This window comes from Urtica dioica, chromosome 11, assembly GCF_054948205.1.
Source record: "Urtica dioica subsp. dioica isolate 48M chromosome 11, U.dioica_male_clone48M_v1_H2, whole genome shotgun sequence".
In the NCBI taxonomy this organism is placed as follows: domain Eukaryota; kingdom Viridiplantae; phylum Streptophyta; class Magnoliopsida; order Rosales; family Urticaceae; genus Urtica; species Urtica dioica.
This window is the reverse complement of record NC_142766.1, coordinates 7742855-7755897: the sequence shown is the minus strand read 5'-3', so window position 1 is coordinate 7755897 and position 13043 is coordinate 7742855. Positions and strand designations below refer to the sequence as shown.

The 13043-nt window shown below is 40.9% G+C and overlaps 1 protein-coding gene across 4 annotated transcripts; it reads left to right on the top strand.

Annotated features, from left to right (window-relative positions):
- The first annotated feature begins 6619 nt into the window (after positions 1-6619).
- Positions 6620-10666, top strand: PGR3 (proton gradient regulation 3). Of its 4 annotated transcripts, none has more exons than XR_016302029.1 (3): positions 6620-6856; positions 6957-10296; positions 10383-10666. XR_016302029.1 is itself a non-coding variant. In XM_089630253.1 (3 exons), the coding sequence occupies exons 1-2, from the start codon at positions 6892-6894 to the stop codon at positions 10252-10254; spliced, it is 3279 nt and encodes a 1092-aa protein (XP_089486379.1). In that variant the 5' UTR covers positions 6620-6891; the 3' UTR covers positions 10255-10296; positions 10383-10666. The 4 variants fall into 4 exon arrangements, 2 of the variants coding, with proteins under 2 accessions (XP_089486379.1, XP_089486378.1); XM_089630253.1 differs by having other exon boundaries at positions 6620-10150; positions 10235-10296; XM_089630252.1 differs by having other exon boundaries at positions 6620-10150; positions 10226-10296.
- The last annotated feature ends 2377 nt before the right edge of the window (positions 10667-13043 follow it).

The following is a 13043-nucleotide window of genomic DNA, read 5'->3' as shown; positions in this document are numbered from 1 at the left end:
GGGCGCCCTTTCAATCTCCCATCCTCAATTCGCAGACGACACGCTCATCTTCAGGGAGTTTGACGATCGGAATTGGACGAATATGATCGACATCACTTCCAGATTCTGCGACGAGTCCGGGCTCAAAATAAATATCGAGAAAAGCAGCCTTATTGGGATCAACAGAGACCCGGTCGATTGTTCGCGCTTGGCTGCCATTCTCGGTTGTCAAAAGGAATCGTGGCCGATATCCTACCTTGGTATGCCTTTAGGCAATAACCCGAGAAGCAAAACTTTTTGGGACCCCGTCATTTCAAAGTTCACTAAAAGGCTAGCCGGGTGGAAAATGGGGTTTCTCTTGAAAGGAGGCAAGATGACCTTGATCCAGTCGGTGCTATCCGGTCTTCCAACGTATTTTATGTCGGTGTTCAAAATGCCTATAGTGGTGGCAGACGACTTAGAGAAGATTATGAGAAACTTTTTCTGGGAAGGCTTTGAAGGCCGGAAAGGCAGCCCCGGAGTCGCTTGGGAAGTGTGTTGTAGGCCTAAGGAAAAGGGCGGTTTGGGTCTAGGAGGCTTGAGAGAGAAAAATGTGGCGCTTCTCGCAAAATGCTATGGCGCTTTCCACTTGAGCCTAGGGCTCTTTGGCACAAGGCGATAGTCGCCATTTACGGTGACCACGACAACGGGTGGGACCCTGGGCACGCTACAGGACGCAAACTTCGCAGCCCGTGGAAATCAATCATGGCGGTCCAAGAGGATTTTCTCAAGCATTGCAAGTGGATAGTGGGCGACGGATCAAGAATCCGGTTTTGGGAGGATTCATGGTTAGAAGGAACGAGTATGAAAGAGAGGTTCCCCGGACTATACCGTCTCTGTCCATCGAAAGGATTCTCTATCGCGAGTCTGGCTTCCCCTTCCTCGCTTTTGTTTGATGTCGTGGATTGGAACTTCAATTTCCCAAGGAACTTAACAGACCGTGAGGCGATGGAACTGGCTACATTATTGGACATGCTCGAAGAAGTGCCCTTGTGGGCAGGTTTGGAGGATCGAAGGGCGTGGCTGGACGATTCAGAGGAATTCTCGGTAAAGAGTATGGCCGCAGCCATCTCTCCGGTGGCTAGTGTCCCCGCAGCGACATTTTTCAGCGTCATTTGGAGATCGTCAGCTCCGAAAAAAGTGAAGATTTTTGGGTGGAGGATTGCTATCAATCGAGTCAACACGACTGATCGCATTCAAAGGCAAAACCCACTGCGGGTTTTGTCTCCCAGCTGCTGTATGGTGTGCAAACGCGCTGCTGAGGACGACCAACATTTATTTGTTGACTGTCCCGCAACGGCGAGTTGGTGGAGTTGGTTCTTCGGTAAAGTCGGTATCCACGCTTCTTCTGTTATTTTGTTGGCTGACTTTTTCCAGGTTCACACAGCGACTAGAAAAAATGCTCGATGGGTGGCAGCAGTTAAAGCAGGAGTGCTTGCGGGTTTTTGGGCGATTTGGCTTCTACGAAACAAATGCATCTTCGAAGATGAAGGCTGAAGCGCAGAAGGTCTTCAAGATACATCTAACAGACTTATAGCTCTGTGGCTTCACAGCTCGGAGAAAGATTTCAAAGGCTACTCTCTGGCAGATTTACAAAGAGATTGGGCAAGCGCCATATGATAGCCGAAAAGAACGAAGTTCCTTCCTTTTGTTTAGTGTCTTATCCCGGTTACCAGGGGCGGGAGCTTTTGTCCCCTTAGAGTTTTTATGTACAAAGACCTACATGGTCTCTTTTGGTTGATGTCTCTTTAAGACCCGCTCTAGATTAGCTTTTGTATCTAAGTTTCACCTTTCCTCTATGTAAAGGCCTTTAGGGCTAGCTTTTGGTAGTGGTTTCGTTTTATGGTTTGGCTCAGCCCGGGTTCGCGTGCTCGATTGGCGTTGGATCCAGGGAGCTAGCTATAAACGACCATTCTTTTGTGTAAAGTGGCTTTCGCCTATTCATATATATATATATTGAAGTTACCGTTTAAAAAAAAAAGCTAAATTTACATTATTAATCATATTAAATATAGAGGTTATTGCAAGTTAGGGATAAAGAATCTCGACCTCAACCCCAAAGTCAGTCCAAGCCTAGTTAAAGGGTCTCGACTCTCGAGAGCCGACCTCGATTCTTCAAGCCGCATGGCACCACTTGGGATTTTGGATGACACCACCTCTCAAAATTTCAACAATAACATGTATCATCAACATAATATTTGCAGAGTAAAAATTGTGTAACTATTATAATTACACTACCAATATAATATTTACAGAAAGATGAATATGTCATCAAGTCTTAGAGTCACATTGGTTTAGATATCATCCCTAAACAGTCGAGGTCTTTGAAGGGACCCCTTTGGAGCAAAGCTCGCGAATCTCACCTCCCAAGGCACATAAAACTCTTATAGGATAGGTCATCAATGTCTCGTGAGAGTTGTGTGTAGAGGGCAAGCCCGACCCAGAGGGGGCGAGTGGGGCAAAGGCCCCGATTCTCATATATTCAATATAAAAAATACTCAGCAACTCATTAAAGCCTTAACCCATTAAGAAAAATTATTTGGGCTTTGCTATTTTAGGGAATATGACCCATTTTGAAAACATCTTTTCTGGTTGCTTTGCAAAGGCAACATACACAAAGGCCCAGCAGAGCAGTTGCGATTTTTTATGGTCTCTGATATTATAAATGTTGCGATTTTTTTTAATGAATTTTAACGTTAAAAATTAAAACAGTTTAATATTGAAAACTCAAACGTTTTTATACCGTTAAACTGATATTTTGTTCCCCTATTTATACTTGTCTAATTCAATTACTTTTACAATACTTAAAGTTACAAAAAAAAAAAAAATACACGTTCAAGAGAAAAAAAAAAAAAAAAGAGAGCTCGAGAGATTTGTATAATATAAAAAAATTTCAATTTTTTTTTGTCATATGTTCAAGTTTAGAAGCAAGCAAAAATAGATCAAGAGATCAAGCTATTTTCATATTTTTCGGGTTTTATCTTTCTTCTTTTAACTCTTATTTTTTATTACTATTTTCTTTCTATCAGTTTTGTTGTTTTTATTTTATATGTTTTGCTTGTGTGTATGTGTGTTTTTTTTTGTCAACATATTAGTAAAAGTGTTAGATATGTCGAATAGAAAATAGGAAAAATGGTATTAAGTAGCCAATTCAAACTATGACTTTTGCAAAATAGACATAGTTTCATTAGGTATAGCAAAATAGCCAATTAAGAGTACTACGACTTTTAATCCTGCCTCGATTAATTTTAATCCAGCCTTCATAAAACTTACATTCTGTCTTTATAGATCGTTGTTGGGATTAAATTTAATCCAGCCTAGATTAATCTTACTTGAGCTAGTTTGCTTATAGTTGACAAACTATGGCTATTTTGCAAAAGCTTATAAGTTCTATTGGGCTATATAGCCGCTGGACCCTAGAAAATATCCATCGAGATATGAAAATAATTCAAAAATAAAAAATAAAAAAGCTATGTTAAATCACAAAAAAGAGCGATTGAAAAATTTGCCTTATGTATTAAAAAAGATCAAATAAATTCAAGTAAAGAATCAAATGAAGAAATAAATAAAGAGGTATTAGGTGGTAATAATGATCCAATTGTAGAGAATACACAAGAAATTGAAAATACATCAGGTGATAATGAAAATCAAGAAACCAATGATGACTTGAGTCGTATTTACGATCCGGGAAGATGGAAAAATTTAGATAATGTTGGGTAAGATTTTTGCAAGATAGAAATGACACTCCGAGAACAAAAAATGAAACATCAAGCCCGTACGTAAGGTCCAAACCCACAAGCAAATTCATGCGCCAAACTCCGAGTCAACACTCATAAAATGTCTTTCAAAAGAGACTCTGAAAGAATGTTTTCAAGCGAGACTTCTTGACAAATCTTCAAGACAAAAACACAAAAATGACCACCCGGTCGGCCAAAGAAAATGACCACCCGGTCGGCCAAAAAAGAAGACCATCCGGTCATCTTCACTCGGTCAAGACCACCTGGCCATCTTCACTCGGTCAAAATCACCCGGTTATCTTCACTCGGCCAAGACCACCGGTCATTTTCACTCGGTCAATATCATCTGGTCATGTTCACTCGGCCAAGACCACCCGGCCATCTTTACTCGGCCAAGATCACCCGGTCATCTTCACTCGGCCAAGACCACTCGATCATCTTCACTCGGCCAAAGACCACCCGGTCGTCTTCACTCGGCCAAGACCACCCGATCGTCTTCACCCAGTCATCTTCACTCGGCCAAGACCACCCGGTCATCTTCACTCGGCCAAGATCACCCGGTCGTCTTCACTCGGTCAAGACCATCTCCACCACCCAATCAAGTACTTTTCACCAAACTCTTGGCTCCTATAAATACCCCACTCATTCACAACACAAGGGAAGTTTTTCTCAACTTGGAAAAACTCTACAAAAATCACACCACCACTTTCTCTCTCTAGAAAACATAGAGACAAGTACAGATCGTTTACCAAAAACACAATACAGCACGACTAATGTTGAGCGTCGGAGAACGCGCCGAGGGAAAACCCTCCGCATCCCTCTAAATTCACGTTTTCTTGTGGTTAGGTGAAAGTGCAAGGATTCGAAGACCCAGAGACTCGAAGATCCGAAGACCCGGACACTAGAAGATCCGATGAACACGAAGAACACGAACACGTGAAAAACACGAAGAACATGAAAGATTCAAAGGGTTGAAGACTCAAAGAAGCAAATACTCAAGAACTCAACGAAGAACACGAAATATCCCAAGATCCGAAAATTCAAGGACTCGGAAACCCGAAAATCCGAATAACACAAACACGATGAGAAGAGAAGAACTTCATCAAACCCAACCTATGTGCGGTCATAGGGTCCGGCCCTAGATCGAACCACGGACGGTTCTTAGTGCTAATCCAAAAACGCGATTAACAGATAACAAATAATTTTTTTTAGTAGTAGAGAAAGGTCCAATACGAGAAAGTGGTATAAAATTTCCCAAAGATAAAATTATAGACACTTTGCAATTTCTCATTATGTAAGAAATTTATCAAATGAAGAGGAACATGATAGGAGATGGTTGTTTATTCTAAAGATTTAGACAAAGTATATTGTTTTTGTTACAAACTATTTGGTGTTAAACAATGTATAACTAGAAAATGAAAAAACTAAAGAATGGAAAACCTTAGTTATAAGTTGAAGAGTCACGAGACAAGCAATATGGACATTTGGTTAATACGAGTGTTTGGTTTGATTTTGAAGTAGTTGACGAAGAATAAAACAATCGACAAAGATTTCCAAGATAAATTTAATAAAAAGAACGAACATTGGAAAAATGTCTTAGTAAGAATCATAGCCATTGTGAAAAGTCTAGCAAAAAAATAATTTGGCATTTCGTGGACGCAATGAGAAAATATATCAAGAGAACAATGGGTGAAATTCACAATGGCATAATATTCAAAATGAATTGATTCAAGTATTAGCAAAAGAGGTGAAAACTACAATTTTGAAAACAATAAATTAAAAGAAGCTAAATATTACTTTATTATTCTTAATTGTACTCCGGATGTAAGCCATCAAGAATACAGGACTATGATCTTATATTTCTAGAAATTCTATTACGATTCAAGAATACTTTTAGGATTTCTAAATCTAGACGACACTTCCAGAAAAAAAATGACTTTTTGATGAGCTTGTAGGAGAACTTAAATGTTTAGTGCTTGATATACAAGATGCAAGAGGTCAAGTAGGATATGATAATGGTTCTAACATAAAATGACAAAAAATCAAGGTGTGCAAAAAGATTATTAGATATAAATCCTAGAGCATTGTACACTCCTTGTGGTTGTCATATTGTTAATCTAGTAATTTGTGATGTTGCAAATTCTTGTGTTATGGCCGTATTTTTTTTTGGGAGTTCTTCAACGAATGTATTCGTTATTTTCTTCTTCTCATGAACGATGAATTTTTTTTAAAAAATAAAATAATATATACAATCTTACAGTCAAGCCACTATCACAAACTCACCGGGAAAGTCATATTGAAAGTGTTAATGCAATTAAATTTCAAGCTCCTCGAATTTACTTTATTCGAGTTAGAAGAAACAAGTGAAGATCCTAAATAAAGAGTGAAGCTAATGTCTAGAAATATATGAATTGGAGGATTTTGAATTTTTGCTAGGTATGATTATTTTGTTTGATGTCAATTCGGTTAACAAAAACTTTCAAAGTGAAGATATTCATGTCGACGATGTTATAGATCAACTAAAGGACCTTTTTTTTTTTTTGAAAATTATCGTGAAAATTGATTTGTATTCGTTATGATTTTCACAAAAGAAATTGCATATGAGATGAAGATAGATCTTAAATTTTGTGGAAAACGAGCTATTCCGTTTGAATTAGAGCATTCTCAACTGAACAGTTAATCCTTTTTTTTTTAATGTACAACGTATCTATATGTTATTGATATTTATTTAAATTTAATATTATGTTAAATAGTAGCTATTTAACTTAATACTATATAAAAAAAAAAATGGAGGATTTACTATTCACATGTTCAATTGTTGGTTTTGCTATAAATTTCTATAATATACATCAATTGTCGCCAATAATTTTTTGTGTATATTTCCTCAAAATTCAAGGATAGATATTTCCAGCCATTTGCGCTCGCTCTTAGATAACGAAACGAGAACTGGTCATGGAATTTTCAAGTCCAACGGTTCAGCTGAGTTCAGCTTCAAGAAGAAGATAAGACCCCATACTCATATTCTCTCAATTAGCACCAACACTCCCGTCTCCACAGCTCGTCAGAAAGAAAAAAAGATATTCGAAGCCAGAGAGACAAAGGTTCGTTCTCCGACACTCATTCTTTCTCTCCAAACATGTACTGTAGTGGCAGTGTCACTTGTGCGTTCCCGGAGTGTAAAATCTCCGCTCATATTCGCAGCGACTCCATTGGAGGGAGGTTCTTCGTCGCCAATGTAACGGTCCGGACTCCCTGGAGAAGAAAAAGAGTGGGGTTTCGTGGGTTTGTCATGAAAATCCAGACGGAAGAGGAGAGAATCGTTTCGGCGAGTTCTTCCGAGGAAGTGATTGGGGTTCTCAAGTCGAGCGTCGACCCGGATCGCGCTCTCTCTCGCTTCGTGTCCATCGCTCAATCGCCGAGCCTCGTTCACACCACTGAGACTTGCAATTACATGCTCGGGGTTTTGATGGACCATGGGAGAGTCGAGGACATGGCTACTGTGTTTAGCTTGATGCAGAACCTGATGATAAACCGGAGTTTGAACACTTACTTGACTATCTTCCGAGGTCTTGGCTTGAAGAAAAACGGATTTAGGCAGGTCTCGGTTTCGTTGGAGAGGATGAGAAAGGCCGGGTTTGTTCTGAACGCTTATTCGTACAACGGCCTTATCTATTTGGTCATCCAGGCAGGGTTTCCGAGCGAGGCTCTCAAGGCTTACAAGAGGATGGTCTCGGAGGGGCTTAAGCCGAGCCTGAAGACCTACTCGGCTCTCATGGCCGCGTTCGGGAAGAGAAGGGACGTCGGGACTGTGATGGGCCTTTTGGGAGAGATGGAGAAATTGGGGCTCAGGCCCAACAACTACACGTTCGCGATATGCATCAGAGTTCTCGGGAGAGCTGGGAAGATCGACGAGGCTTCTGGTCTCATGACCCAAATGAGCGATTCGGGCTGCGTGCCCGATGTTGTAACGTACACGGTTCTGATCGACGCTCTCTGTGGCGCGGGACATCTTGACAAGGCAAAAGCTCTGTTTGCGGAGATGAAAGAGCAAGGCAGTCACAGACCCGACCGCGTGACCTACGTCACTCTGTTGAACAAGTTGGGCGATTCGGGGGATTTGGATGGTTTGAGAGAGATTTGGGACGAAATGGTGGCCGATGGTTACGCCCCCGACGTGGTCACCTTCACCATCATGATCGACGCTCTCTGTAAGGCTCGGAAATTCGATGAAGCGTTTCAAGCTCTGGAGTCCATGAAAGAGAGCGGAAACGGAGCTTCTCCGAACCTTCAGACGTACAACACGTTGATCTGCGGACTCTTGCGGGCGGGTAGATTGGACGAGGCCCTAGCGATTTTCGCGAACATGGAATCTTCGGGCGTTTCTCCCACGGCTTACACGTACGTCCTTCTCATCGACTACTACGGAAAGTCCGGCGATGCGGCCAAAGCCATCGAGACCTTTGCGAGGATGGAAAGGGAAGGCGTTGTTCCCGATATCGTCGCTTGCAACGCCTCGTTGCATTGTCTCGCCGAAATGGGCCGACTCAAAGAGGCGAGAGAAATGTTCGAGAGGATCAAAGGCTACGGGCTTGTTCCCGACCCCGTGACGTACAGCCTGATGATGCGGTGCTACAATAAGGTGGGACGAATCGATCAAGCCGTCGGATTGCTTTCGGATATGGAGAAGCAAGGGTGCGAGCCCGACGTGATGATGATGAATTCTCTGATCGACATGCTTTTCAAGGCGGGTCGAGGAGATTTCGCGTGGGAGATGTTTCGCAGAATGAAGGGCTTGAAGCTGAGCCCCTCTGTCGTGACCTTCAACACGCTGCTCGCGGGGCTGAGGAAAGAGGGTCAAGTCCGACGAGCGATCGAGGTGTTCGAAGCCATGACCGGCCACGGCTGTCCTCCGAACGTCGTAACCTTCAACACGCTCCTCGACTGCCTCTGCAAGAACGGCGAGGTCGCCTCGGCCTTGGAACTGTTCTCCAAGATGTCGACGATGAGCTGTCGCCCCGACGTTTTCACTTACAACACCGTAATACACGGGTTGGTAAGAGAGAACAGAGTCGAGGACGCGATGTGGGTTTTCCATCAGATGAGGAAATCCCTGTACCCCGACCGGGTGACACTGTTCATCCTCGTCCCGGGCGTCGTGAAGCAAGGGATGCTCGAGGACGCGTTCAGGATCGTCGAAATCTTCGTGCGCCGGGTCGGGAGCCACGCGAACGGCGCGTTTTGGGAAGATTTGGTGGGAGGAATTCTGGTCGACTCGGAGATAGACTCGGCGATCTCGTTCGTGGATCGTCTGGCGTCGAGCAAAACCTGCCTCGACGGCTCTATGCTCGCTCCGGTGATACGGGCCTTGTGCAAGTGCGAGAAAGCCGTCGAAGCGGATCTCTTCTTCGAAAAATTCACAAAGACGCTCGCAGTCAAGCCTACGCTGTACGCGTACAATTCCCTGATCGAAGGGCTTCTCAGAGCCGGTCTCCACGAGAAGGCCCGTGAGCGATTCGAGGAAATGAAGAGAGTCGCCGGTTGTTCGCCGGACGCTTTCACCTACAACTTGTTCCTTGACGCCCACGGGAAGTCCGACAGCGTGATCGAGTTTTTCTGGCTGTACGAAGAGATGATGAGAGTGCGGTGCAAGCCCAACACGATCACCTACAACATCGTGATATCGAACCTGGCGAGATATCGGGGCGTGGACGTGGCCATCGATTTCTACTACGATCTCGTGGACCGCGGCGCTTTCTCTCCGTCGCCGTGCACGTACGGCCCGATCCTCGACGGGCTCTTCAAGTCGGGGAGGCGAGAAGAGGCGATCTCGTTCTTCGACGAGATGCGCGAGCGCGGTTGCAAGCCCAACTGCGCGACCTACAACATCCTCATCAACGGGATCGGGAAATCCGGGGACGTGGAAACCGCGTGTCGGCTCTTCGAGCGGATGGTCGGCGAAGGGATCGAACCGGACCTGAAATCCTACACGATCCTCGTGGACTCTCTGTGCTTAACCGGGAGGGTCGACGAAGCCGTGGGCTACTTCGAGGAGCTGAAGCGGGCCGGGCTGAGGCCCGATTCGGTCTCCTACAACCTCGTGATCAACGCTCTCGGGAGGTCGAACAGGGTCGAGGAAGCTCTGATTCTCTACGACGAGATGCGTGGGAGCGATATCAGCCCGGATCTGTACACGTACAACTTGATGATTCTCAATCTCGGGAAAGCCGGGATGGCAGAGAGAGCGGAGAGTGTGTACGAGGAGCTTCTTTTGAAGGGTCTCGAGCCGGACGTTTTCACGTACAACGCTCTCATTCGGACCTATTGCGTTTCGGGTAACCACGGCCGCGCTTACGCCGTCTACGAGAAGATGATCGTCAGTGGGTGTAGTCCCAACGGTGAGACATTTGCTCAGCTTCCCAACGAAAAACTTGACTCTTGATGATCAAGCAATGTATGTCTGACTGAGACAGAGGTCACAGGTTCCGATCGCGGGAGCTGAACCTGGTGCTGAATTCGCGTTCTCTCGGAAGATGGTTTCGAGGTACTACTGAAACTTCGTTGATTCTGTAGATATACATTTCTTCCGAGGAATTACTAGACTCGCTCTTATTGTCTTGCTATTTTCAGGACAACTTCGCAGATGGAGGCTTAGCTTGCATTTTTCTAAGGCGGAAACGAATCAGTGGTTTTGAATATTGGCTGTGCAAAGTAAAGATTTAGCAGAAATCTACCAAAGCGATGTCCATTGAAATTTGAATAGTTAGTTTAGTCCTGACTCATGTGTAGCCTGTTTATGATTTTCCTATGATACATGAAATGTAATCTAGTTGTAACTACACACCGACAACAATTTGAGCCCTCTTGTAATTTTGCCTCGGTGAAATACATCTTTGACTTGCATAGACATGAAATTCGTATGCGCGCTTAAATACCAAGTGGACCAAAAAAGAAGAACAGAAGTACAATTATTAAGTTTTCATCAATTAAACAAATGTCGTCTCACTCTTCATTCACTAGGTCTAAACAATTATATAACTCATAATCAAAATCACCCTTTTAATAAACGTGATGCCAACATGAAGATCTCAACAAGAGGACTCAATGAATACCTATTTCTCATACATTCTGTATTTTCAACTTAATCGTTAATTAAAAAGTAAACTATGCTGGTTATGAAAAATTCGTGTAAGACAAAAAAAAAAAAAAATCCAACTCTATTTGGTTTTCAAAAATCGTTTCTATTTTCTTTTATGATAAAGCTCATCGAATTTTATCGAGTTAGCATAGTCGTACTCTTAACCAAGTATTAATATATCTGTCATCGCTGATTTTGTTGTTCTTTTTGTATTTAGGGAAATGTGGACAAATTTTTTAGAGATTTAAAATCCTATTTGAAAAGTGTTGGATTTTCCGAAATTTCAATGAAAATTTAATTTTGACCGCAATTTCGTCAATTTCTAGAAAGTAAAAATAAAAATAACGATAGCGATGGAGTTTCATTTGGCATTTTGGATGTTGCAAAATTCCTCAGAAATTATCTGAACTTCAAAAAAATAAAATTTTGCATCAATTTTTATTTCAAAAATTCGTTGCAATTAGGCATTCCACTAGCTCGTTTTAAAATATTCTAGTCCAAGTTTTATTTTATTAAAAATAGTCCACCAGTCTACAGTAAATTATATTAACTAAGAGTTAAATTTACTGCGGATCTGGTGGACAATTTTTTTTAAATAAAATTAAAATTGAGCTATTTAAAAAAATAATAAAACAAAACGATTTTAATAATAATACTTTACAAGGTCATATTATTCTATTTCAAAAAATTATTGTGTTTTAGTTGGGGATAATTTTCTTTAGAACAACATAAGGTTTTCATAGTAATATTTTTGTGCCTAAAAATAGTATGATTTAACCGTATTTGCATGAGTTAATGGCGGCAAAAATAGCTAATATTTACCCAAAACGATACTTCTGTAACCTTTTTTTTAGTGTCTGCAATAATACATAATGCTATGTTTTAATTGCGCCGTAGGTACTTCTTCGTTATGTTGGATGAAAAAACTACGTGAAAGCCTCAAATTTAATGAAAAATTAATATTTTTTTCTTGAAATTAGTTCAACATTAATTATATCATTTTATAATACAGAAAATTAAAAAGGAAAAAAAAAATTATCCTCATCAATATACACAAATTATTAACTTTTTAAATCTAAACAAACATTTATCATATCATTGTATATTTAGATATATATTTACATTAAATGTGTTTGAGTTACTGTGGATCAGCAATTAGAAAAGTAGTATTGTAATGACTTTGGTCGACATTTCATATTAATCATATTAATTAAAACAAGCGGTTTATATATATATATATATATATATATATATATATATATATATACTAGTCCGTCTTGTTTGTTACAATGTATCAAAGAACAGAACATTCGCGTCGCATTCAATATTTATCACATCTCTCTCTCTCTCTCTTATTTCCTCTATTCTCTTTCACTATAACTCTCAAATCTTCTCTCTAGCTCTCAAATCCTCTCTACTTAATGAATTTCGTGGAATCATGGATAAGTTTACTTATTTAGTCATTTTAAATAAGTTTTTTTTAATAGTATAGCATGTAGGGTAGTATAGACGTTCATATCTGAATTACATAGTGAAAAATATGGATTTTAACATTTTCTACGATGAAATATGATATTATACTAGTTTGTATGATGAAATTAAAAAAAAAAACTATGAAATTATATGATAATATACAATAGGATACGATAGAGAATTGAAAATACGATGTTGTATGATGTTGTACGATGACGTACGATGTTGTACGATGCTGAACTATACCATATGCTAATTTTGCTTAACTTTTGTTGTTTTTGCAGTTTATATATTGCTTAATGGCAATTGGAAGAAAAAGGGATACTTATGGATGTTCAAGAATGCTGTTACAAAATATGGTTTTGAAGTTTCGAAAGAAGTAACATACACAGAATTAGTGGATAAGATATATGAGACGATTGAAATAGACAGATTCACGTTCGAACAACTTGAAGTCCCATACACAATTGGTACTATTCTGATGGCTCATGTGGTTTTGAAGAACGATGCTCTTGTTTCGTACTATATGAAGCACAAAAATCGTATGAGATTTTCACTTTCTATAAGCTTGGTAACGATGCATACCGAAGAGTACCTAAAGTGAAAAATGTGATGGTTGGAGAATTTTCTCGCTTTGAAGAATATGAAAAATTTGTGGCAAAGATTTCGGTCCTGTAAAC